General features: G+C 42.4%; 2 protein-coding genes across 18 annotated transcripts in view; both read left to right on the plus strand.

Annotated features, from left to right (window-relative positions):
• Positions 1-197: 197 nt before the first annotated feature.
• On the plus strand, positions 198-7,845 carry LOC311028513 (poly(U)-binding-splicing factor PUF60-like). 7 transcript variants are annotated; one of them, XM_084033130.1, is made up of 12 exons: positions 204-268; positions 840-936; positions 1,168-1,263; positions 1,543-1,632; positions 2,106-2,156; positions 3,191-3,352; positions 3,494-3,586; positions 4,770-4,983; positions 5,067-5,299; positions 5,894-6,026; positions 6,741-6,988; positions 7,111-7,845. In XM_084033130.1, exons 3-12 carry the CDS (start codon positions 1,186-1,188, stop codon positions 7,408-7,410), a joined length of 1,602 nt encoding a protein of 533 aa, XP_083889256.1. In that variant the 5' UTR covers positions 204-268; positions 840-936; positions 1,168-1,185; the 3' UTR covers positions 7,411-7,845. The 7 variants fall into 7 exon arrangements, with proteins under 7 accessions (XP_083889254.1, XP_083889255.1, XP_083889257.1 ...); XM_084033128.1 differs by lacking the exon at positions 840-936 and having other exon boundaries at positions 198-268; XM_084033129.1 differs by lacking the exon at positions 840-936 and having other exon boundaries at positions 198-268; positions 5,894-6,008.
• An 876-nt stretch (positions 7,846-8,721) lies between these two features.
• scrib (scribble planar cell polarity protein) overlaps positions 8,722-26,793 on the plus strand; it is a 58,055-nt gene continuing 39,983 nt past the window's right edge. For 6 of the 11 annotated variants that reach the window (XM_084033481.1, XM_084033482.1, XM_084033484.1 and 3 more), the window contains exon 1: positions 8,723-9,744. In XM_084033481.1, coding sequence (XP_083889607.1) covers positions 9,586-9,744 — 159 coding nt within the window. In that variant the 5' untranslated portion in view covers positions 8,723-9,585. Of the gene's footprint in view, positions 9,745-26,793 lie in introns of all 11 variants that reach the window. The other 5 variants (XM_084033474.1, XM_084033478.1, XM_084033479.1 and 2 more) reach the window with 1 other exon arrangement.

The following is a 26,793-nucleotide window of genomic DNA, read 5'->3' on the forward strand; positions in this document are numbered from 1 at the left end:
GTTACCAACATGAATAACAAAATGTGGAAATAACACGGAGGGGGCACCATACATATACTTCAATACAGTATTTTTCATTAAAAAACTGCAGTAAAAATAAATATTTTTTTAACACGAGAGACCATGCTCAAACCCACATCCGCCCTTAGTATCGCGACGTTTCCGCTATCGCGATACATTTTATTGAATACGTGTAAGTCTCGCGAGCGTTGAGGAGTGTGTGGGCCTCTCCAAGAAGGCGTGCTTCATGGCGGTTACGGAGACTGCGGTAAATAAAATACTTGATAAAGAGGCATATTAACATTTCCCAGCTGAAGTGGCGGTTTCGTAAGTAATTCGTGATGCTTGGTAGGATGCATTTCGTGCAAAATATGCTGTAAATTGATAACGTATGTCACGGGGGGAACATACGGCTTGCTTCGCGCGCCATAGTAATGAATGCGTTACGCTAGCTAACACCAGTTAGCTCGCGCTAGCAACAAAGATAGCGCAAGCTTCGTAGAAACCAGGCCTTGCACGTTATATCATGCTTTTTTGTAATCATATACAAGTTACGGTCATTTAAGTGTAATATAGATAGGTCGTGGTTAATGTTCATATCGACTTTAACTATACACGTATTCGGCTAAGGTTTAACCTTAGCCCGTTGTTGCTACTTAACATAGCAATTGTAGCTTACGTTAAGAGGACAATCGTTAGCATCCATTTGCATCACGCCAACGTTAGCTGATTACAATTTAATCAAAGACGGACTGGCCATGTGACGAAAAAATGTGAAAATAACTCTAGCTGCCTGTTTCTCTTATTGTTAGTCTGAAGGCATTTTTTATTTCCCCTAGAATTTGTTGAATTGTTAAAGCTTCCCCGTCAGTCCTCTTCCCCTTGGGGGCTTTCCTGTCTCAGTCTGGTGGACCCAGCGATTAGCGGGTTGCGTAGGTAAGGAGTTCGTCCGGTCCCACCTGGTTTAAATCCGGGTGTATGTCCAGTATATGCTAGCATATTTAATAATAACATGTGTTGTGTACGGTGATGTGACTTCTGATAGCAATAACTGGGAAAATGTAGTTTGTACATACAGGCAGGTGTTAGTGCTCCATACTCCATGCTCTTTTTTTTAAATTATTTTTTTAAATTCATTTTTAAATAATTTCTGTTTCTGAGTTGCAGGGAGGTGAAGCTCTGACGATGGAGAATGGACAGGGCACAGGTTCCAAGCTTGGCCTGCCGCCTCTCACCCCAGAGCAGCAGGAGGCACTTCAGAGGGTAGGAACCCCTGATATCCTCTATCTATCTATATGTACATTTAGTGATCATTTTATAAAAGTAAATAATTCAATTTACATGCACAATTGGTCTAGAGGACTTGAGAAATCAGATTTGATTTCATTAGATGAATGCAGATATTGCTGGAAAAGGTGCAATATGAAAAAGTAACATGTTGGTTTAAAGTGTTTGTCAGTAGTTAATCTTGGTAAAATATATTCTAACAAGTGTTTGTTCATATGAGTACGTTAAATGTAATGTTTTTTTATTCTTTTACAGGCTAAGAAGTATGCCATGGAACAAAGCATTAAGAGTGTGTTGGTGAAGCAGACCATCGCCCATCAGCAACAGCAGCTCACCAACCTGCAGGTGAGATGCCTAAAATGATTTGGTAGTCTGCCAAAGTTGTAATGCACGTGTCGTCTGAGATTTCATACTAGACAGAATGTTGTAGTGTTCTTCTACATTAGTAATTCATACTTGCATACATGTTCAGATGTCGGTTTTGTTAAAGCTCTCTTGGAAGAGTTACTCCCTTCTCCCCAATGCTGTGAAAAAGACCACACGTGTAGACCATGTGCCCTTGCTTTTATCGCTGCTCTTTTTCAGATGGAGAAGGCCATCAAGAAGACATTATTATATTAAATGTTCTGCACTTTTAAAGAGTTAATGTTTATTGCCGTGTGGTTTTATAATTTAGATGGGGGAGGTAACTCCCCAAACTGTATGATGTTTAGAGGGACCATTTGAATGTGGTGTTAGCCTAATGACTTTTGTCTTAGCAAAGCTAAGGGATATCTAACCTACTTTTCAGCACTTTTTTCATCTTTACTGTCTTTCAGATGGCAGCAGTGACAATGGGCTTTGGAGATCCTCTCTCACCTTTACAATCGGTCAATAGATTATTAAATTATTTTTCTGTGCGCATTACCAATGGAAGAGGACTGTTCATGTCCCATCTTTTCATGGTTGCTTTGGCAACAATCCCTGCCTTTTTATATAACCAAAGAGTGCATATTTAATAAGAGAACCTTCCACTTCCAGTGTGCCTGTGACCATTTCAGTAATCCTTTTATCAGTGAATCAATGAATGCTGTTAGAGTTATTCGTTTTCTTGAGTCACATTCGGATCATTTGCATTAGTATTTTTAACAAGAAGAGAACTAAAGGCTGTTAATGGGCTTTTTAAATGGTTTGCAAATGTCAGAAGAGTCACCTTCTGACACTTTTAGTTATTGGCATGGGATGAAAGAGGGATAGCAATTCCTTTTGAAGGACCAAAATGAGAGAACTGCAAGAACAAGGATCTTAATGGCCATCTCAAAGTCAAGTTTTTCTGTCAGTGAACAAGTCAACTGACTATATGTCAGGAATGAGGCATATGTTATATTTTGTTGGTAATAGAACGAAACAACGGAAGCAGACTGACTTAATGGCATCGGTAAACAGCACAGCAACATTTCGGTGGTTAAACCATCCCTCCCATTAAACTTGAGAAGCAAGTTTGAAATGCTCTCATCAAGGCTTTGTATGGATTTCGTTTGAACTCCAAGATTACTTTTGTTACCTTACTTGCATCCCTGGACTACAGGTCAGTTACTGAAGACAAATATTTGTGAGGGCTGTGCATGTCAATCACCTTCAGTGTGTTTTTCTCCATGTGTCAATAGTGACAGAATATAGGTCATATTGTAATAACATGTGGTGACATCCATATTTTAGAACTGTTTTACATGTTAGTAGTTTTTTCACAAACATCTACCCATTGATTACCCTGTTTACCTGTCCAGACCCCCTAACTTGAAATTGGCCTCTTAAATATTTTGCGGGGATAGCAAGTACAATAGAAAATACACATTTGTTATTTGTGTGTGTGTGTGTTTTGTCTTTTACTCTCTAATGCTTAGGTGTTCTTCCTGATTGGTAGGTGGCAGCTCAGCGGCAACGTGCCCTAGCCATCATGTGTCGGGTGTACGTGGGCTCCATATATTATGAGCTTGGTGAGGACACCATCAGACAGGCCTTTGCCCCCTTCGGCCCAATCAAGAGCATTGACATGTCTTGGGATTCTGTTACAATGAAACACAAGGTCGGTGTAATTTGTGTCAAATATGGATGTAAATTCAGCTTTCTTGTCTGAATTTATATGCTGGAGATTACAAATTAAGCCACGTAACTCTTCGTGTAAGTATATGTTCTGCTTTTCTTGCGTTTTGTCTTGACTGTGTAGGGGTTTGCCTTTGTGGAGTATGACGTGCCCGAAGCTGCTCAGCTGGCTCTGGAGCAGATGAATTCAGTCATGTTGGGGGGGAGAAACATTAAGGTATGCTGTCTCAAGATACAATTACCTTTCAAGATCTTAGGTACACATGGACAAAGGGAAACAATTTAATATCTACCTTTTCATTATTTCAGATGAGTCAACTTAATTAACTGCATTTGTGGTACTTAAATTAATTGTGAAATTACTGATATGTGACTCATTTCTCTCTCTTTGCTTGTCTGTCTGTTGATTCCCAGGTGCGTGTGTGGTGTGTATGTTTAGTGTACAGACCGTTTGTGTTGTGTGTTATGCTTCCATGATGTCATCAAGACTATTTTAGTGACCAATTCCAGTAGGATGCCCAGCGGCGCGTGGCGTCGCTCTGTGTCCAAGGTGTGCTGATGATGGGCTGCGCCTGGTTGGTGTTGCTTGGCCGCCCCATCTGTAGTACAGATCCCAGTCGCACTTAGATTTTCGTCACAGGGAGAGGAAGTTGTCAGGGTGCGTTAGCAGTAGCATGAGACACTCAAAGCGATCCCCCTTCGGTTTGCTGCTAGCTCAGCCAGTCACACTGTGCACACTGTGCACAGTGTGACTGGCTGAGCTGGTGGCTCGTTTTAAATAACGTTTTTGCTTGATAGTTTCGCAGTTATTTACAAAATAGCTTAGTATTTGCATTATAAATTAAGTGATAATTAGCACTACTCAGGCTATGAAAGATTAGTTTGTCTATTTTACCTAACTCATCGAGAATAAAAGTGGTAGAGCAGTGATTAAATTCATCTTCAGCTGATGAACATCCCTAAGAAATCCTGCATGTATGACAGTCAGGCTGGTTTTTAAGTTGTAGTCAATTTAAAATGAGAGCTCAGGTTACTCAAGTGATCTACACAGAACTTACTACTTTTATACTTCTAACTTACCAAGTATTGTCCACAATTTAATCTTATGGTTTGAAAATATTGAATACAAACAGTTTAGTGTTTTGTACTTACCATTATAAGAATGATAGACATTTCAGAACCACTTTGTCCAATGAGTATAGTAGTGGATATGTGCTTATCTGCATATCCAGAGAATACCTGCCAGGATAGCATTGTGCTATGATTGTAGGAGAGTGGCATAGACTGAACTCGGTGGCTATCGAAAGTTAGTGCTGTAGGGATGTTTTGCGGTAGAGCGTTCTCGGATTGGTACACAAATCCCATACTCAGTAGCCCTGCTGGTATGATCTGTGCTATAGGTTGGGCGGCCAAGTAACATCGGTCAGGCGCAACCCATCATTGACCAGCTGGCAGAGGAGGCGCGCGCCTTTAATCGGATCTACGTGGCCTCCGTCCACCCCGACCTGTCAGATGATGACATCAAGAGTGTGTTTGAAGCCTTCGGAAGGATCAAGTCATGCACGTTAGCCAGAGACCCCACTACAGGGCGACACAGAGGCTTTGGCTTCATTGGTGAGCTGGAGGGCCGTCATTCGCTCGTGCTCTTTGTGTTGCCAATTGCTCCGCTATTTACTACTACTATTATTCACTTACAGAGTATGAAAAGCCTCAGTCAGCCCTGGATGCTGTGTCTTCTATGAACCTCTTTGACCTGGGGGGTCAGTACCTACGGGTGGGCAAAGCAGTGACCCCGCCCATGCCCCTACTGACCCCCACGACCCCAGGTGGTCTGCCGCCTGCTGCAGCGGTGGCAGCAGCGGCGGCCACTGCTAAGATAACGGCCCAGGCAAGTATGAATCCCTTCCAAAGGGATTTAATGGCCTTCCAGGTAAATATAACCCAGAACTAGCTAGAATTGACACAAAAAAGCACAGATAATATGGGCAACAAATAATTTTGAGGTGACTGGGAGAAGCCCAGTTTTGCAGGGATCAAATGGAAACGGTAGTTGCCCAGACAGTGTCAATTTAGCAGCCCTAAAGTATGAGTCATTCTGGGCTTCATCATTTTCAGACAGAATCTGAATATATATTAACCTTTTTTGTCTTGTGTACATTGTATAATGTAAGTGACAAAAGCTCCTCCCATTCACTACTAAGAGTCTTCTCTCTCTTAGTTAACACAAACACATTGACAGCTTGTCGTCATCGTGAACAGTCACGGTGATTAACCAGACAGTTGTGTTCCTTGTGGTATGTGTCATGGTTGAAATGTTTTCTAACATTGCTGCTGTATATTTATGTGTTGCTATGAAGTATGTTTGTAGTATAGTATATTTGTACTGAAGTAATGTTGTGACCTCAAACTAAAAAGAGGCAAGGTTAAGGTCCTCACGCCATGCTGTGTGATCGTTGACTGTGCTGTCTTGTGCTGTGCTCTGTGTGTTTCCCTTACCTAATGTCTTCGGCCCCCCTCTCTTAAGGAGGCTGTAGCCGGGGCATCAGTCCTGGGGGCATTAGCTGCGCCCCAACTTCTTGGTCAGCAAATGGGAATACCTCAGGCTGTTATGGCTGCCCAGGCACCAGGGGTCATCACAGGTGTGTACCAAGACATGAGTGAGTGCTCATTTTTATAAAAGCAAGAGTTTTAATCATTCTTAATTGTGCTCTTAAAATATTTAAAACATAAAGCTTTGCATGCAATGCAATTTAACCTATTTTATAACTCTTGCTACCATTTAAAAGGTCTAAACTGCTCACTTTCTTTTACAATTGATAATATAATGTCATTGAAATCCAGACTGAAAATCAGTGGTGGGCGTAAACATAACCTCCTTTTTGTGGAAATATAAAGCAACCTCCTGTTACCTTCTTAAAGCTCCCTCGTTGTCTTTAGGTCCTTAAAACATGAGTAAATGGATGCTATTTGAAGAAGGCATTGTCAGTCTCTGAAGGCACTGAAAGGTTTCTGTGGTAGGATTTGCTAAATGACGAATCTCCTTGGGCGGATCACCAAATCCAGTGCCTTGCCAATTGGTACAGCCAGATGATGCATTACTGCTTACAATTATAGTACTTATGGGTAAATAATTGAAGATGATGAATTGTATAGGATGGCTTTATCTTAGCCCACTGTAGCGGTATCATGTAATATAAATATAATATAAATATTTAATTTAACTCAAGCCATAATGGGTATGGTTGATTATCAGGTCAAATTAGCACATACATCCAAGACTATGCTTGTTTCTTTCTTTTAAAAAAAAGAAATAAGTTGGTGTTTACTTTTCACATGACGTCACTGACTGGATGTCTGCCATTCCCTGAAAGGTGTGACTCCAGTGCGTCCTCCCATACCAGTGCTTCCCCAGGTGGGTCTTGTGAACCCTGTGCTTGCATCGCCGCCAGTCCTGTCTAGTCAAGCTGGTGGCTCCAACCAACAAGAGAGGAAAGAAGAGAAAGAGGAGATGCTGCAGGATGGTACAGGGCAGGAGATGTTAAGCGACCAAGAACACATGAGCATCTCAGGCAGCAGTGCCAGACATATGGTGATGCAGAAACTGCTTAGAAAATCGGAGGTGAGTTTTGGGAGATAACGGGGTGAAAGAAACCAGTTATCTTCATGGAAGGTTTTATTAACTCTAATTTTCTTATCAAAGAGATTTTTACTTGTGAACTGCTTGCCTTAATCCCTCTCCAGTCCACGGTGATGGTGCTTCGAAATATGGTCGGACCAGAGGACATCGACGATGACCTTGAGGGTGAAGTGACGGAAGAGTGCGGGAAGTTTGGCTCCGTCAACAGAGTCATCATATACCAGGAGAAGCAAGGCGAAGAAGAGGATGCAGATATCATTGTTAAAATCTTTGTAGAATTTTCCATGGCCTCGGAGATGAACAAAGCCATCCAGGCCCTCAATGACCGCTGGTTTGGAGGTCGCAAAGTTGTCGCAGAGGTGTATGACCAAGACCGGTTCAATAGCAGTGACCTCTCAGCATAAAGTGTCAGAAATGGTTTACCAGCACCCATCCTTAAACCTGTCACCCAAACTCATTTCAGCCACAGTCACTGTAGCTAGAGATACGGGCCTCTTGTAATTATGTTTATTTCTTTTTTTAAATTGCTGTTGATATCAATGTCAAAATGCCCCATTGCGGGCTGGGGGGGTCATAAGAAATATTTACTTGTCAGAGTTCTGCTTTGTTATTTGTGAAGACGCCTTTTCTGGTTTTAAATTTTTGTAACCCAATCTTGTAACACGTTTGTTTTCCTGCTTTAGCTCCTTTTTTTTTTTTTTTCATTTTTTTTTTCCTCCATTAAAATGCCAGGAGCTGTAAACCCTTTCTTTCTACGATTTAAAGGTTATCGTTTGTCCACAAAAAGTGTGATGCATTTGGTTATGAATAAAGATTCCTTTAATTTTGACATTTGTAAACGTGCTTCCGTGTTTCTTTTGTGCAAAGTATTTGATTCTTAAGTTAAAAACGTACATAGAATATATTCTCAACTGCCATTGCTTTAGTGTTTGTACAGGGGAAACAAATGATCAAACTACCCATGATCAATATTTGCAAATGCAGTTTCCCTGTATAGTGCCATAGTTTTTGAACCTGTAAAACTTGTCACAATGGGGTTGTAGTTTGCAGATTATTTTATACTGGGAACAAATGCTTACCTTTGCCCATTCGTTTTTTTTTTTATAAGACCTGCATTTCTGCAGAAGCACCATAATTAATGTTTGTCTCGTCATACATAGCGAACATGTGAAGGCATGGGCTTATCACAAAGTGGCCTCACCTGTAAAGTGGAGACTCGTGGGTTTCCATAGAAACCATTTTCATCCAGACCTCTGGAGGTGAAAGTCATGGGACTCTCCAGAATTCGCCTTTGCAACATTTTACCTAACTTTGGACCGTTATCCAGCCTTCCTGACAATCTATGGTTGATATCAATGGATTCATTAGGTTGTGATACCAGTATATTCACTCTAGCGTCGACATGTAGGCAACTACAGCATCCGAAAGACAGTATGTCCTGCCATTTCTGGTGATGCGGCACATTACTGTTGAAGTCAACGTAAGGAAATGACGCAGGCTAACGTAAGTGTCATTTCCTTGTCATATGACAATATTCTTTCACACTTTTCTAACTAATTCAGTATTATGAAATGTAAAAAAAAAAAAAAAAAAGCTTTGAAAAAACTGTCAGTTTATATTTTTCCCGCCGTTAGGTGGAGCTATAGAGTCACGAGTAACGCTAACGTGTGGCCTCTGCCGCTCCAGCTCAGTTAGCCCAGCCCCCCACACGACAAACCGGCTTGCCTCTATCAAAATCGGCTCAACGAGGGGAGGGATGCGCGGCTGTTGCTGAAGCTCCTGCGCCTGGCGTTTTACCCTTTTGTCGCAGGAAAACAACAGTCGGCGGGCAGTTTATTTGACGTCTACCGGGATGTCGCCGCCACACACGTTTGTCCTCTTGAGAAAGTGTTTCCCGTAACCTTCGTCATACTAACGGTTAGTTAGCGAACGGCGGTTAGGCACAAAGGCGTTCAAGTCAGCTACGTTAGCTAATGTTAACTAGCTTGCTAACAACACAGCCGGTGAGGACGAGCACATCCTTGCGCAGCCATACTACATATGTTAGGTCATTTTTTTGCGGTAGTAACTCATCTGTGTCGTAAGTCAAGTGGCTGTATTGGCCGTCACCACTCATGACGAGGATACCTGACGCGCCGTTTAACGTATAGCTTGGGTCATGTTGTTCAGCTAGCCGCGGCAGAAGCTTTGGACTTAACACGGGGATGTGGCGGTAGCAAAACAAGCTAACCGTCTCTGTGAAGAAGTGTGTGTGAGAGTGAGGAAACATTTCAAAGCCAAGCGGGACTTCTCATTTTTATGTTTATGTTAATTGTAATTCCGGGGTGGATGACGCGACGAGGAAGCTGACGGTCACAGTTGAACCGAAACTGGGAATATCGCTAACAGATCGCAGGGATTATTTTTTTTAAGTGGATTTCGGCCTCCGGTTCGGGATCGTCGTGGGAACACAGTGAGTGTTTTGACATTGGGTGAGCCCACTCCTAACGAGATAGCCCCCTCTCTCTCCCGCCGACCTTCACCCTCCGATGCGGAGGTTTCAGTAGCACCGGCGACCAGATCCCCCACGGCGGCCGGACATGCTGAAGTGTATTCCCCTGTGGCGCTGCAATCGCCACGTCGAGTCGGTGGACAAGCGACACTGCAACTTGCAGACAGTTCCCGATGAAGTCTTCCGCTACAGCCGCAGCCTGGAAGAGCTTCTCCTCGATGCCAACCAACTCAAAGAGCTACCAAAGGTATGTATGCACTATGCATGCTTTACAGACTCCTCTGTGTCACACAGCAATGTATGTCGTTTCCACAGACTCGACTGGCTATACAACACAGTTGGTTCCTGGTTTTTACTATGTCAAATTCACCCTGCAACACGACACATAGTGACCATAACTAAAAGCAAAGGCTGCTTCGTGTGAAATATCTTGCATGATATCACCTGCTCATCTACTTCCTTCTCAGAAAGAGTACCTCCTCTCTTGTTTCCTTGGACATAGGTTTGGCCATTCTGCCTCGCAGTGCTATAACAGCATGGACAATGACAGCAAGATAGCAGGTGTACATTTGTTTTACACTTAAGTGGATAACGGTGTTTCACTGTCTAGCAGTGATAAAATTCGCTCCAAACGTGACTCAAGATGTTACAACTAGATAATGCACTTAATCTTTGCATATCAGTGTCAAGAAGAATGGTTGTGGGAAGATAAATGTCAAAGGATGATGGGATGCAAGGTGGATATACATATTCAGAGCTTACAAAACAGCTGGCACACAAACATGCTGCCTCGAGTAACGGCAACACTGGCCAGTTGGACTGGATGCAGTGTGGGAAGGCATGCGTGGAATGAATTGTAAGGATGTCCCCACCCACACCCACTATTTGAAATATGACAAAAAGTTCTCTTTGCATGGCCAAAGGGTTTATTTTAAGGGGATCAGAATTGCTGTTGGTCAGTTTTCCCCTGTAGCTCTCCAGAGATGTGCAACAAAGCACTCGCTCGGTTGCCTTTCTCCGTGTTTTCAGTTCAAGGCATTGTTTATTAGTAGGACAAAGCATTTACTGTGGTTGTGATGGAGCTCAGAGTTTGAATGAATGGACTGGCCAGTAGTAGACATTGTCAGTCTGTCACGTTTCATGGCTTTTAGCTTAGTGGTGAAAGGGGCAAGTGGCACATTCACTAATGAAAATGGTTAACAAGTCAAGTTCAATGGAGGCTGAAGTGTTGACAGGACTGCCTGTTACCCTCTGGGAATCAGAAACAATGTAACTTATTCGCCTGGCAATTGTTGCATTTGTGTAATTGAACAATCCCTTTGGTTTGACAAGAGTGTTTTTTCTAGATCAGCCCTCCCTGAGTTACTTTGATGAATTGCGCATAACTACCGTTGGGACACAAACTTGGCTCTTGGCTTCACAGTTTTGTCACAGATGGACCGAGAGCCGCTCGTGAAGACACATACAGTAGCTGCTGACCCATCTTCAGTGTAGTTGGGCCTTTTTCTTGGCACAAACTCTGAAACTCAGACACTGCTTGTTCTCCACTTAGTTCATACATGTCAGAATCCACATTGTACCCGCTGCACGATCCTGAAATACTGAGTGACAGATGCACCCATATCTTCTGGCACAGGCGGCTAACCAACACAGGTTCTGTGCGGTGCAGGCTTCAACCAGGAGACATAAATGCGTGGTGACAGAATGTCTCGTGTGGCCGCGGTGAATGCGTAGCGTGCAGACACTAAGCATATGGGCCCTCTCTGGTCCTCGGAGTCAGCGGGGCTTCAGCGAGGGAGCAGTGTAAGAGGTCAGGCCCATACAGGGTTGGGAACAAGGGCACTATCATTATCATAATGAGCACATAAGTGAGTGAGTGTCCGAAAGCCATTATCCATGTGTGTGCTCCTTCCCCGTCGCTGTGTATTCAGTTCAGATAATGAGTCAGTGGACTTACTTGTCAGTCCGTTTTTAGATGTCTGTGTAAAATCCTGAGTCATTTTTTGGTCATCAGTTCATCCCATGTATGTTCCATGTCTTGTGGCATCGGCTACCAAACACCGAATAAGCTCCAGTTTTAAGGATTTATTTGCAGTAACGTCTTGAGCACCAGGCTCTTCCCCAGGCTCCTTAATATATGACATATCACACCTGTTATAAACAATCAATCAAACATTTATTTATTTATATACACACGTTACTGCAAGTAAATCCTTCAAACATTTTAAATTGGTAATGACAAATGAAGCTTATCTGATGTGTAGTGGCATTTAGTGTTTGTTGCCGCTGGGGGTTGATAGGTCTAGATTGTGTTGGAAGGGGTTTAACATAGTGAACAGATGGAGATTTAGACATCCTGACAGTTTCTTAAGTTTGCTGTGACTCACCCCCACCGCACTGCCCACCAATCTTAGATTATACTCTTTGCGGTAATGATGTCCCCATTTAACCACATTTACATCATTTTAGGTTTGTAGAAAAAGACATTTAGAATAGAAGTTTGGTCAGATTTTAGGGTAAGATCCTATCTAGCTAGTGATTATAATAGATGAAATAATAGCATTAAGTATGGCTATGTGTATGGAATTAATTTAGCGAAACCTTTTATGTAGGCAGCTGGTAAGGAATTCCCCTCATGCCCTTACATCTTTAGCCCTTAATGCTTCATCAGCGCTCTGTTTTCTCATTGCACCAAGGCTTATCTCAGATAGTCTGCAATAGATCTTTTTGTTTTGCTATTAGAACAGACACGTTTCTTTAGTTTTAATGGAGCCATGTTGATCATTGAAATATTGGTTACTTTCTGTGACTCGCAGGTCTTTGATTCTGACGGGTGTTGCTGGTTGCTCAATTTTTCTGTCAATTATTGTAGAATTGGTTGTGATAGTCTGGTTAACAGTACATGCCCTACAATCCACATATATTCCCTATACTTATGTGTTTGTAGCAGAGGAGATTGACCTAAAGCAATCTGAGTTTCTCGTTGCTGCTGTGAAAAACAAGCCCTGCCTCAAAGATCATGTAGAGGAAGAGGGAATTATCTTTTTAGCCATTCTCAAATCCCATGACGGGTTACAAAGAAGTCCATTCACAAGTCTGATTGCCCCCTCCCCATCCCATATCCAATGTCATGGCTCTTTGTGTGTCTTGTGTGCATTTCACTACCCTTGACCAGGCGTACATTTATTCTGCAAGCATATCTTGACTGTAATAATCATTTTTAAAGATTTTTTGTAGTTCAGTTACACCTGCTGAAAAGGAACCAGATGGGCTACAGGTGCAGTAGGCACCAAAATGTCTCTAACACATGCACACTGAGTATATAAACTTGCTTTTGTCTTGGTTTTTCCATTGCTGAAATAGGGAACAAATCCCTGATAGGTGTGTCCCCATCAGACTTTGCAAAACAGGTTTTATACATGTTGCTCCCAGCATTATTACCTAATAAGACCTTCCAGTTATCCTGGATATGTTGCAGTTCTGAATTTCTGCGCCAACACTTGCCACAACCAGAAAAATGAGAACAGTTGCATTCAATATGTAGGCTGTGAGGAGATCAATGATTGCTATAAGCATCTAAATCTTAAAGAAATCTATAAAGTAACACTACTAATTGGACGTCATGTTATGTTCGAAATGGGAATGTGAGATTTTGTTGTTTTGAAATAAGAGGAAGTATGTGTTCATGATAAAATGTGTAGGATAACTATGCAATCTTTTTAATCCTCAGCTGTCACCTGTGCCCTCTCTGTGTGTGTGTGCTAACAGATCTGTGGCTAAAGGGCAGATTAGGGATTCACCCGGCTGTGAAAATGCCCCTCAGCACCACAGTTGTGACCCATACACGCCAGTGCTTCTCAGTGTGCGCTTCCTCTGGGATCTGCTTTTCTGCCATTTGGGTTTCTTTTTCAGCACGTCAATGAACTGATATAAATCTAAGTGCTTTTCTCCTTAGTCCCTCGTGTATGTTCAGCCTTGGGTCAAGAAAAACCCGAAACGAAGCCCCCCCACACACAGCTCTTGCTGAAAATAGTTCTGCTATTGTTTACTCAAGCTTGAATATTTGAGCATTTTATTTTATATCTTTGTTTTCTATGGCTTTATCATTATCTTATGGAAGATTAAGAATGGTGCAGTCTAACTGAAAATGAAAGGTGTTCAACCCATCTACTATTTCTAATAAAGGTGCGAGAGAAATGCATCCTCGCAGGGCTTTAAAGCCAGAAGTTTTGTGCCCACTGATGGAAGTTTGCTTTAAAATTCTAGGACATGTACACTTTACACCGTGTCCTTCCATTGTACTTGAGTTCTGCACTTTCCAGTTAACTCTATAGGAGACCCCAGGTATGTCTCTCCCCAGCGACTGGCTGAACTAGGCTAGGCCCAAAGATAAATTACACCTGCCACTGGCCTCTCTGCGGTAAAACCCACATCGTTCCTCTAGCGCAGCTCTTTCTCACTCTTCTGCTCTCCTCTTTCCTGCTTTGGTAAAGTGCGGAGGTACTATTGTTCACAAAGTGAAATGCATCTAAAGTAGGCCTTTGTTTTGATCACTTCAGTTTGTGGCTATAATTCAGTTTTTACCCCATCCTGATTGTATTGGACCATCTCTATGAGAAAAACAGAAGTATATATTTTTTTAACTTCTGTAATCAGGCTGTAACACAGTGGCCGAAAAGTGACCCAGAGCGGGTGAAGCCATGAAGAAACAGCAATGTGAGAGATCTGGGTTTTCTTTTTGATGCAAGAGCACATTCAGCAGGTTTCTTTGTCTGAGCTGATGACCAGCTGGTCTCACATCCTGCCTGCCCCCCCCCCCCCCCTCCCCCCAATCTGGTGGGACAGAGGGGTAATGGGAGGTGACTGAGAGTGAGTATGTAGTGGTAGTGGGGGGTGTATTTCATTCCGGAGATGGATTAACGGGAGAAGGGGGAGAGCGCTGGCACCTCCACTGGAGGAAGTGATCAGGGAGCTGAGCTGAGCTCCACTGATCCCTGGTCCTCTGGGGCTCTCGGTGTTGGGGCCATCCATCCAACCATGAACACCAGAGTCTGGACTGACACGCGGGCAGGTGGGAAAGAAGCAGCGAGAGAAGCGGTCACAGAGCTAAGAGATGCCCCCCCGGAGACTTGTGTCTGGTGTAGATGGATCTTCTGCTTTGTTCTATCCGACAAGCTTGCACATCCTCCCTCCTTCTCTCTCTTTCACTTTGAGAAATCATGTTCTTCCTGGGAAATGGCAGCAATGTTAACTGGGTTATGTCAAGCCTCCAGTGCAAAACACATCACTGTCACAAGGACAGTTTGTAGTATGTAAACCTGTTTTATTGCTAAACTATTCCTAATCGTCGATGCCCCTGAAATTCAGCAATTGTTTGTTTTTTGCCCTCAGTATTCAATCTGTGCCCGATGAATCTCATCTACAATAAATCAACAACAATTTAGGTTGTCAATTTAATTGTTTTCAAGTAATAAAGAAAACAAAATGCAAAACATTCTGATTCCAGCTGCTCATACTTCATTTTCATATATTGTAAATGTAATACTTTTGGAATTTTGCAGTCTGATCACTCTGATGGACAAAACAAGATGTTTGATTGGCTTGGACCAGAATACATTAGCAAATACAAATAAGATTAATCAAAACTTGAAATTGATGGGGCGAACAACCCTTGAAAATCGTATTAAATAGTTCCTAGTAATTATCAAATAGTGTATAGTAAATTACCTATCCCCACTAGAGATGCACCAAAACCGATCGGTCTGATACTGACTGAAATAGCTGGATCGGTTATCCGTAACAATGGGCTGATCTAGTATTATTTAGTACACTATTATTTTAATGAAAACAAGTCAGTTCACTTATATCCACGTTAATATTGTTTTACAAAGTTAAAGCAATGTTTATCACTGATGTTGTCTCACCCAAAAATAGTGATCCCAGTCACTTCCATCCAGTGAGGCATACGGTAGAAAGAAACAAAGCCCTGTTAGGTAGATATCAGGGGTGAAAAAGTCAGATCATAACCCATAATCCCTACCGATTTATTATAATGTTGTTGGTCCAACCATGTGTGGTCCTATTGACTTTCAGCCTAGTAGCATTTCCTGTTCAGATGTGACGTGACATGCGTCCAGTGATTCCCTGCTTCTCTTCTGGCAGCGTGATTTAGACCTAACGCTGGTAAACTCATGCCGCTGTTACACACCAGTGTCCCATGCACTCTGGTCTTGGTTGCCAACCTCAAAGGTAAACAAGAAGGCAAAGCCCCAGTGAATAATTGATGGCTGTGATGGTTGTGGCAGCTGTTTGCAATAGGGGAGAGTCTGTGGCTGTACTGCATGCCTTGCTGGAGCACTGTGATAGGACGGGAGCTCTGTTGGCCACAGGCATTGAGTACACAGAGACAAGATGTGCAAGGCGACAGCTTTTTTTGAAACACTGTACCCATTTTCTCTCTTTTGTTCCATAAATGTTTTGTGTTGTCTTCATCCTCTCAGCAGCTAGTTTTTAGAAACATTTAGTAACAGAAAAGGTAACAAGCATGCATGAACAGGGAATGACTCACTTAAATCTTTATTATAAAACTAAGATGCAAAGCAAGAAGCAACCTGTATTGTCTGTCAGATGGGCAAAGTGGCTGGTGGCCACTTTGACATTAGCTTAATTCTCCTGTGGGTATTAAGCAGCAAATTCATTTTTCCACCTCAGTTGAGCAAAATAATCTCTGTCTTAAGCTGCATCATTTTGTTTAATTTAGGTCAATCAAAAATAACACAATGAACTGTAATTTTGTACATCCAAACGTCCAAAACTCAAAAATATCCAATTTACTGTGCAGTAATGCAAATAAATCTTAATTTTCTCATTGTTTTTGGGATGCTTTTTTAAAATAACTGTAGGAGGATTTTAGCATGTAGGTTGTCTGTCCGTTACATTTGCACATTTTCAACAGGTTGTGTTTCGGCTGGTTAAATTCTCCAGTGACATATATTTAGTATAGGATGCTGTTGCTGAACCATTTGATCATACAGGAGCTCAGAAACTGCAACCTCAGTCACGCAAATGGTCCTTTTGAGGCTAATCTGTCAGGGTGCTGCTGATGTCCCTGTGGGGATAAAGGTCATCTGGGATGGCATTAAAACCAACCACAAACAAATGCTGCCCTTTATCTGCTGGCCACACGCAGCCATTGAAGGCCTCTATCTATCACTCCGAAACCTGATAGCCCGTTACATCCTCAGCCTCTGTGTACTTTCTGTTCCTGTGGCTTCGGATGTGTCATCGTCCCATACTGCAAACTCTCATCTCCATCCAGGACACATTTATAGGAAGAAGCTGCATTTTACCACTTCACATAAATGCTGTTTTAATATGCATTCAGAATATCAACCCAGAGCTGCTCTGGATGTACATAAAGCTCAGTTTTGTTTTTTGTGTGTGGGGAAACTCGGGCACTCAGTCAGCGTCTAGTTTCGGTCTGATTTGTTGACAGGATTTTTTTTTCTTGTTGATTCCTTTCTGTTGGGAGCGTCTCTGCAAGCAGGAAGCAGGAATAATCAAGTGAGCCGTGGAATGCCCTGTTTTTGTGAGACCATCTCCACGCTGGACCCTGTTTTGTAGAGGGAACTTTAAGTCCAGGCATGAAAACAAGAGGGTTGACTGAAATCGGCTTAGTTCCTTAGTTTTATTGTGGTTTACCCCAGTGCCCCCCAATCCCCTTTTAGTATAGCAGTTTTGGTTTGTTTTGTTCCCTGCCCTCCCTCTCCCATATACACACTTAGAGGCTCAAAGTGTCTCTGACAGATAGAGTTTATGATAACTAATGTAAAGCACCTTGTATTTTTGTAATCTTACAAGATGTGGCACCAATGCATGAAAGAATGTTAAGCCTAAGGGCTCAAGAGTCTATGCTAAAACAGTACATTAATGCACTTGTGGCTGAAGCACTACCATGACGGTGTCTGGCATACTCTTCACATGACTGCTTCTCATCTACAGGGCTCCAGCGTGCAAACATTTGGTTCCATTTGGGGAATATTTCCTCCCAACCCAGACAACTTTGATTGATGACTATCTCTAAACTATGGAGTGCATTTCTGAATAGCAGAAAAGTTTGATGGTGAACTGATGTCTCTCTGGTTTCAATCTTCATAACCGTAAAAATTGCTGCAAATAAACAATATATCATTCTAAATAACCCACCACTTAAAGTACTGGATTGAATCAGTCTTGAAATGCCACAGTTGAAACAAACCAACAAGTTTGTGTTTTAAACAAGGAATCGTAATCAGTGATACTCAGAGAGGTTTCTTTTGGTTGTGCTGAAAGCTTTAGTGAGACAGCTGGCCCACTATTAGCGCAGACGATGATACCTTTTCTGCAAACACACATATTTCTAAAACAAATTTGAGTTTAAGTGCCAGCACATACAACATTAACCTGCTGTTTGATAAAATACAAATATGCGTACTATGCAATAACGGGGCCTAGTATCGCAGAGCTCAGCGCTTTGAGTTTCCTGATCACTTATCATTGACTGAACACTCATTTTCAACTTATCTAAATTGCTTTGTCTACTTCTCCTCCTTATTGATCACATAATTGATTTGCCTACCATTAGCCAGAGTCACTGAATGTTATAGAAACATGTTTTCTTGTCCTCATATGCCAGCAAACTATATACATTTTGTATTTGATTATGTCTTTTTGCTGAATATGCTAGAGTCTGCTAAAGATGTATCTTCAGTGGCAATGCCTCTGCTAATATGGTGTTCTATATAATGTTAAAGTCCGTATAGTGACAGTATCCACAGATAAATGCTCATTTTATTCAGCTTTTTATCATATTTGTATTCATCTCGCACCTCTACTGCCAAATTCCTGAAAGTATGGACATTTTAAATGTATAAAGATATTAAGTATGTCAACAGTTTAGGAAGGAAGTCTTGCTTCAATGCTTGCTGTTCATTTCCCTCTTGTTTCTGTGCACATCAGTGCTTGGTTTGTCTAAATTGTGCTGCTATTCAGGCAAAACATGGTGTATATTATAATCAATTTTCATTTATTTTAATTATTATTAATTAGCAGCGTGAACATGAAAGCAATTTTCTGTCACTTTAAAGTAAGCAAACCAGTTCCCAAAAAACTAAATACGCTAAAAGTGATCTCAATGTTGAACAAAAATTCAGCCATGGACGGATATAAGAAATCTGGGACGGATAACTGAAATCTGCGACTATTCCCCTCCAAACAACACAGCTGTGTAAAAGTACAGAGAAAACATTGTGTCTGTGTGAATTGCTGTATGAGGTAGTCTCCAGGTCAGTGCACCGTAGCGGTTACTGAAAATGGGGTGCGAGGGGTCAGGGCCACCTGTGTGAACAATGGCTTTAGTTCTGATTGAGGAGCATCTTTTTCAGATGTGAGGGACTTGGGATGTAACAATGTTACACGGTCATGGTTGACTAATTGGTTGTTGAGCAAACACAATATAACACAGGTTGAATGTGTGCATTGTGCCACATGACTAGTTTCAGGCTTCTAACGTTGGTGGCGACGGGTGAATGTTTATGTGTGCGACTGAGAGATTAGATGAGAGCGGTCAATAGAAGGCACAGCAGGGTTCTTAGGAGACAACAAAGCAGCCCGCACGCATGCATGTGTCATGCTCATGCTTGCGATGAATAACATATGAAGCGGTAAGGTCTGTGGAAAAAAAGGACACGGCAGCATATGCATGTGTGTGCACATTAATGGTCTGTTTGTAGCCCCCCCCCCCCCCCAGCACATCTTTTCATCTCCAGTGCAGCAAGAATGCCCCACTTTTCTACTCACCATTTTCTCTTCTTGTGAATATGTTTCGACCGCACTTAACTATTTCCTTTGCTTTATCTTGTGTTGATGTCTTTGCTTTTTAAGTCAGTTGACAACACGGTCACAACAGAACAGCTGAATCTGATGAGTGATTCAGCAAGTGTTGATAAATGGAGCATTGTTTATCGTAAAAGGTCAGTTATTTTAACTCGAGGAATTGTAGCGACTCACAATACAAGTCTGTGTTCATTGTCTTTGCTTTACTATCCCACCAGACAGCTTTCTAATAATATTTCTTTCATTACTCTTGTGTAGTTCAGTCAAACGAATAACATATTTAGGCTCCAGGAACCCAAATACAGTGAATTTAAGAACATTTCTTTAACATTTCTGTGTTGTAATCTAAAAAAAAAATTAATATTTAATATATATTTTATTTATTTTTAAGCAATTTTGCCATAGCTTTAACTTTTAATAATGGTTTTGCTTAAGTATGATAGATTTTGGGAAGAGTGCAAGGTTTTGTGTGCTCTGTGTAATTAACCTAGCATAGCCGTGTTTGCACTGCAGCACGTGACATCCGAGGAAATGCAGGCATGCCTGGAATCTCCAGGAGCTTGCCCTGCCCTCGGAAAGCAGTCTCGCTACCACACACACTTGAACTTACTCATTTCACATTCCTGTAGGTGCAGCCCACACACAGACACTACTCCTTTAGACAAACACCGAAGCATGCATGATACGCACATCTTGCTTCAGTGGAGTTCTCAAGCTTACAGGCTTAATTTAGGTCTCCCCTTGTTAAATATTACACTCATTGGAACAGTGTTTTAATTAAGATAGCCCGTGAACATCTGGGACTTAAAAACACAAATGGGAATACTGAGAAGGAACTCAGCTGAAAGAATGTAGAACAGTGTTAATTTTGATAACGAAAACTATGACTAGGGACTCGGAGTTACTTACTTACATAGATTAAAGTTAGCAATGAAAACTACAGGGCTTAAGATAAATAAATAGGGTGATATTTCAGCTAGACTAGAGTGACTGATATGTTATGTAATCATTGTTTTTATTGATTTAAACAACTAAATTCTGATATAAAATACAAGGTGAGGTTGACTAAATATGTTTTCAACTGTAAATTGACAGTGCTTCCAGATTAGAGCTTGTCCAATATAAGGGAAAATATGGGGGGGGGGGGGGTTGCAGAAGTTGCAGTATGTTTGAGGTAGTATAAAAATGTGTTTTTGTACTTTGTGTCCATTGACCCAAACAGTACAGATGTTTTTTGTAACAACATGCTTAGACTTTGCTTTTCACTCAAGTTGAAAACTGTTCAACTGGAGTGGGCACGTTTCTGCCTCGCTTCAATGACAAAAACGCCTAAAAGTTTAAATGTTAGGGATTCTAGCACACAACTCCCCCCTTTTAGTTAAGTTCCCTTCTAAGTCTATGCTCACTGTACATGCTTCTGTTTAAACTTCTGAACTGCTTCTTTACCATAGCACCTTAGCTTCCCTCTGCAGGCCAGTCTGGTCTAGTAGCACAGTGTTGCAGACTGCAGGAGAAATGCTGGTGCAGGAAGCAGAGCCTTGATAATGTCGCAGGTCGGGCTGTAGACTGTAAATGAGTGTGTGTGCGTGCATGTGTGTGACATTCACTGGAGGTCAGCAGTCTAATAGCTCTTTTGATGACGAGAACATATCTGGTACGGTCAAGGTGAAGTACAGATTCAGCCTGGATGTATGTTTGGTTGGACTCTGTCACTCGATTCTCTGTCAGACTAGGAACATGGCATGCTGGCAAAGGTACAAAATGTGCTCTCTGTGCTCTGAAGTACAGTGTGATTCTTTTTACGTGCATCATCAGGTTCCCTGGCAGTGTATTTTTAGATCTGCTATCACAAACCAGGTTCATGACGTTGGGCATTTGGAAGAGTGGTGTTTTTGACAGCCATTGAGGATCAGCATGTGTTTTCCTGTGGGCTCAGGTCTAGTGTTTTGGTTGTTCCTTGCATTGATCCTCTCTGGAGTCGTGCAGAAGGGTGTGCAGACACCTCTGTACTTATGCTGTCTCCATGGCACATTAATGGTATTTGCCATCTAATCCTAAGTAACGGCATCATTGTCTTCTGAATAAGCAAAGGTGCTAATGTTCTTCTGGTCCAGTGTTTATACAGAAATAAAATGCATCACAGTAAAGGCTCTCCTGTTTATGATGATACAGTGCAGATACATTTTTTTATTTGTCTAGAGGAGGTTTAAAATTGCTTGATCCAGGAATGATTAGATTAGATATTTTAAAATAATATTTAAAAGCTTTATTGTATGCAACTGGACTTGCATTCTCTCATATGAGAGACTATCTTCAGTTCTAACTGACTACTGGGGAGTTAAGGTATGACTGGGAATCTTCACAGACATGTTGCTACGCATTTTGGGATAAACGCCCTTTTAACTGCTGTGGGAATATGAGAGGACTGAATATATAAACTCCACACTTGTCCTTTTAGAACTGAAGAAGACTCTATGATGAGAGGTGAAATGTCTTCAACAGTTGTACGGGTTATGGGACGTCCATAACTGTTCATTTCCAAGTCAGTTTCATACATTCCTGAGAGAGAAATATAAAGACGAGACCTGTTTCAAGCCTGCTGCAAGCGGGAAAATGCAGAGAGACCGTTACTGGAAAATGAAAATGAACCACTGAGCCTCATGATCCTTTGACGGGGGCCACAACATGGACACAAACAATGCATCGATTGTACCGAGGTTGCTATCTTCCTCAGAGCCAGTTCAATGTATTTCTTTCTATTGTTGCTGCATCAAGCTACAGAGCTAAAGTGATCCTCTTGCTGTTGCTAATGTGTTTGATTATGTTACGTGTTGACAGTTTACTCACAAGCCAGCACATTACTCGTATATGCCTGGGCCATGCAGTGCCTGAGGTCCATGTTGCCGTGTCGGCCCCCAGCTTCACTGTGGGACAGACGGAGAGCTGGCCGACGGGGCAGCACATACCGGATCCAGCCCATCCAGGAAAGAGCCAAACGTCCTCTGTGGACTATAAACAATAGGGCCTCTGCTTTTGTGTCATGTTTGTGGGAACACAGAGAATGGGAGAGCATGTGATGAAGTCTCAGAGGCGGTGGAGGTAAAGTGCCTCCTCTACAGTTTCTGATCTCCCTGTGTAATCGTTCAGCCTGCTGTGTGAGAGCATAGCTGGAGAATCTCACACCATTAGTTCAACTAAACAGAAAAGCCTGAATTGGGGCAGCGTGTGCTTCCGTCCATTAGTGTATTAGCTAACAATACTTGGGCCTTTCCCTTTGTGTTCACTTCGTGGTCATGATCAGTGACTTCCCAGATACCTGCAGGATCATTCATCATTTATATTTCCATGTAGTGTTTATGTTGATTATGCTGTACTCTCTTTGGACAGAGGCCTTTTTAGATTTGGTTCTTCACCACAGAAACCTTCTAACAAGGGCTGGTCATTCCCTCTAGAAGATTCTTAAGCCCATGGTGCAGTTTGTATTTTTGTGTTTGTGTATTGTGTCCTGCTTTAAGTACGTGTTGTCAGTAACGGCCTATTGATTTTCTAGCTTAAGTGTTCTGATTGGTTTAGTCAGAGTGGAAGATGGGCCTTTATGAAACCTGAAACGGAAGCAAACTGCAGGCAGGTGTTAGAGCTCTGAAAAGATCAAGTTCAAGGCTTTCGGCTTGGCTGCTGCTTTGAATTTGGTTTGGATTGCAAATCTCTGCTGGGACTCTGCTAACTCCCCGTCTCTCTCTCTCTCTTTATGTGTGTTTGTGTTAATCAACTTGTGGACATGGTGTCCCCGGGAATAGTGGTGCCAGCTTTCCTATTACCGTGACGGTTTTAGTAACCAAAGCAGTGATTAGCCCACCAGTACGGCCACAGTGGAAGGATTACTTGCCTATTTTTGAAATGCCAACTGAAAATCGCTTTACCGCACCAAGGTATCGCCAGTATACGTTACTGAAAACATAACAAAGAGTGCCACAGTATTTATCATTATGATACATTTGTCTTTTGGAAGTAGCATAGTTTGGGACATTTGGGTAACAAAAACTTTACTTTTACCCATATCCTATTTTTCCACAGATATATCCACAAATATGAAGTATTAAGAATGTATAGATTCTTCAAAATCCTAGTGTAGCACATGTGCTACTCTTTAGCCATATGTTCCACCTGTTCTCTCTCTGTCTTTTCCGTCAGCCTTCTTGAGTCTACATCAATAGACACAAGTGTGATATAGGCTTACTATTTATTTAACAGTGTGTTGACATCGTCTATACAGCTGTCAAACGGGCATCTATAAGTGGAACATTCCAGGCTGCACAGTTGGCTGAATTCAGGCGGGATCCACTGAAACATAACACTATGTGTCAACTGAACAAAACTCATCAGCATTCCCGGGAGGCTATGTGGTTGTCATTGTGGTTGTTTTAACAGTGTTTACTTTTTAAGAGGTTTCTTGGCTTTCACAGTGGCTTAGCGGAAACACTATCTGCCTGTACTTTATTTTCAGCAGGTAGTTTGGAGGTGTTAATCATTGTCACCCTGTCGTCATTTCAGTTGGCCAGGATAGAGAGTTCTCCATTTCCCTGAGCAGTTCTGGTTTTCCCCATAAACAGTCTCCAGCGTTCCCTTGCGTACACACATGCATACATTGTATACATGCACTCTTTTCCTGACTCATCCTCTCAAAACATAGCAGCGCAGTGAAGTACAGGCCACAGGGCAGGCAGAACAAGAGAGAGCACTATTTATGCCAGCGTGTTCAAAGCTACTTGTTGCTACAAGTGCATTATTTGGAGATGCAAATGTGAGGCTGCACCCTTACATAATTATACACAACATTAGAGTTCATTAAAAGCCTGTAAAATATCAAATTTCTGCTTTGCCTTTTGTTTAAACACTTTAATTGTCCAACTTTTTGTCAGGAGAGGCCCACACTCAGACTTTTTCTTCCCTTTGTAGATTAAAAAAAAAAAATCACAATCATAGGGCCCTACTCGCCACGCCCCCCCAAATTTGAAAACCACTGGATTAAAGCAGCCATGAAATCTAAACCACCACATGCTGCCATTGCATTTTTTCCCCACATCATGCAAATGTTGGCTGTACTGACAAGGACAGAACCATAACCATGGCAAGCGTACATTTTTATACCCCCCTCAGTCTTATTGTCACAGCTGAATTTAGATGACTAGTTCAAAACAGCGTGGAGTGGTCGGCTCAGACATCACTTGGCTTGAATTTCGGCTGTGTTTGCTCTCAGCACAGATCAAAGTCACCAGGACAGGTGTACGCTGATGGGAGTTAGGTAGGCTGTCAGTCACACCGGCTTTACCACGCCCGTCTCTCTGTGTGGCCTGCCGAGGGACTGGAGCCGGATAAGGGAAGTCACGGCTGAAAGTGCCACTTAAGTGAAACACAAACACACATGCACAGTGTTTTACAGTGGCACACAAACACAATTACATGGCCATATGAAGACATATGCACCCACACGCCTACTTAGGTGCAGTGTGGATCGTGTGCGAGCATGTTTGAATGACGCTATTAGAATACATGGGTGCAATTCAGCAGTGTCGTGCTGGCATTTTTATGGATTCAGTTGTTCTTGTTGTTTTCACTCTCGCAAATAGAACTGAAGTGCAAGTATTTTTGAGAATGTATGCGTGTGGGAGGCAGTGGGTGAAGGCACAGGAAGTGGGATGGTTGCATTGTCGACCTGATGTGTTTTGGCTTTATGATGAGGCCAATGGGGGCATTGTGCGCCACACTAAAAACAGTCTTGGCGTGTTTTGGTTCCGATTAATAAAAGACCTTATTCATTTATTGGAGAGAAGGGCAGTGAGTCTATCGTCTGTTGAGATAATTTGTTGGCCAGTGGCTGAAGTCTCTGTCCCCATTAGTGACGCACAGTGTCCAGAGCACTGTGGGAAATCCATTGTTTACCCTCTATTCTTCATTAATAATCCACCGTCACTCCCTTTCTCTCAACTCTCTCCTCTTTTCTCCGCACACAAGCTTCCTTTTCTTCTCTGCACTTCTCTCCCCACTTGCTTTCTCTGTCCTTCTTAGTCATTCCTGCTTTTTGTTATCCTTTACAACATTCCTCTTTCAAGTCTTCATCCTTCTATTTCTAGCCCTTTCTCTTCTCTGTGGTGCCCTTTCGGACAATGGAGGAATCCCCTGGCTGAGCTGCAGGGAGGGGGGGGGGACAGCGAGAACTGGCCTGTGACTGACAGCCTTGTGTGGTGCTTGCTGCTTGGCCTTTGTCCCTCTGCCAGGGAAAATGGAGGGAACCCAGAGAGGTGGGGCAGTGGAGATAGTAGAGGGAAGGAGGGAGGGGAAGAGGACCAGTTAGGGTGTCATTCATGTGTAAAAGTTTTTGGGGACTTTGGGTTTCCAACAGTGCTCTACAGAGGCGGAGGGGTTACTTTGGCCAAGCAGCAGAGCAACATGCATAGGAATGAATAAGCATGTCGTTTTGCTGGTACTTGCACTTTTAGCATCTCATGACTGAAAATGTAATGTTTAGTAAGAAGAGCATGAGTGAATTACCTTGTGTCTGCGCTCACTCATGTACTAAGTTTATATCACAACAATAACGGCAGCTATCTATAGAAACGAGAGTGCAGTAATGAGGCTTGTTATTCAAGTGACCGACCAAGTTACTCAGTCAACCAAATCCTCTCGGCTTTTTAATTACCCGGATACTGAAAGAGTGCAGGCCAGCACAAAAGCATGTGGTCTCCCCTCCCCTCTCTTTGAGCCCCTCACCCCACTAGTGTGCACACACAGTGTGTGTGGTTTGTGTGCATTATGATTTGGATTGATATTTGGAAGAGCGGGGACATGCGGACTAGGCAGACGGGGCAGATCTGGCACAAGATTAAGAGTCTCGGGCATGTATGAATAGGACTTTCTCATACAGAGGAAAGGAAAAGTTTGCCTTCCTCTCTTTTTTTTTCTAGCAAATTTGGAGATGCCTGGGTCAATTGAATAACATCCTCTGCGGGCGAGCTTTTTTGTTTTCGTTCAACTATATGCTAACACTGTATGTCTCTGCCGAAATTACAACAGTATTTTTTTAAACAACAAGCCTGGGCTTAGGTTAATGTGCTTGTGTGTGTGCTCGTGTGTGTGCTTGTGTGTGTGTGGCAGAAGGAGCATGCTCTGTCTGATGGTATGATTGGAGGGAAACCGTAAGCTAAATGGAGTCACTTGACTGGAACACTGCAGCGTCTGTGAACATCAGGCTTCGGCTCAGTGCACCTCCCAGTGGGACGTTACCCATACAGAGAACTTACAGTTTACTCACATGTGTCGCAAACATACACATTTCTTGCACTGCTCCTTGAATATCTGTACTCACATTTTAATTAGTTTGTCTGGAGTGATGCAAGGCCAACAAACGTAAACATACAACCCTGTG

The sequence above is a fragment of the Eutrigla gurnardus genome, assembly GCF_963514095.1.
Source record: "Eutrigla gurnardus genome assembly, chromosome: 18".
NCBI classification, from domain to species: domain Eukaryota; kingdom Metazoa; phylum Chordata; class Actinopteri; order Perciformes; family Triglidae; genus Eutrigla; species Eutrigla gurnardus.

Excerpts from the sequence above, each read along its gene's own strand:
- LOC311028513 (XM_084033128.1), top strand. The coding sequence starts at position 248 with ATGGCGGTTACGGAGACTGCG. Across the intron at positions 269-1,167 it reads TGGCGGTTACGGAGACTGCG|GGAGGTGAAGCTCTGACGAT; the intron begins GTAAATAAAATA and ends TCTGAGTTGCAG. Across the intron at positions 6,027-6,740 it reads AGGTGTGTACCAAGACATGA|GTGTGACTCCAGTGCGTCCT; the intron begins GTGAGTGCTCAT and ends ATTCCCTGAAAG.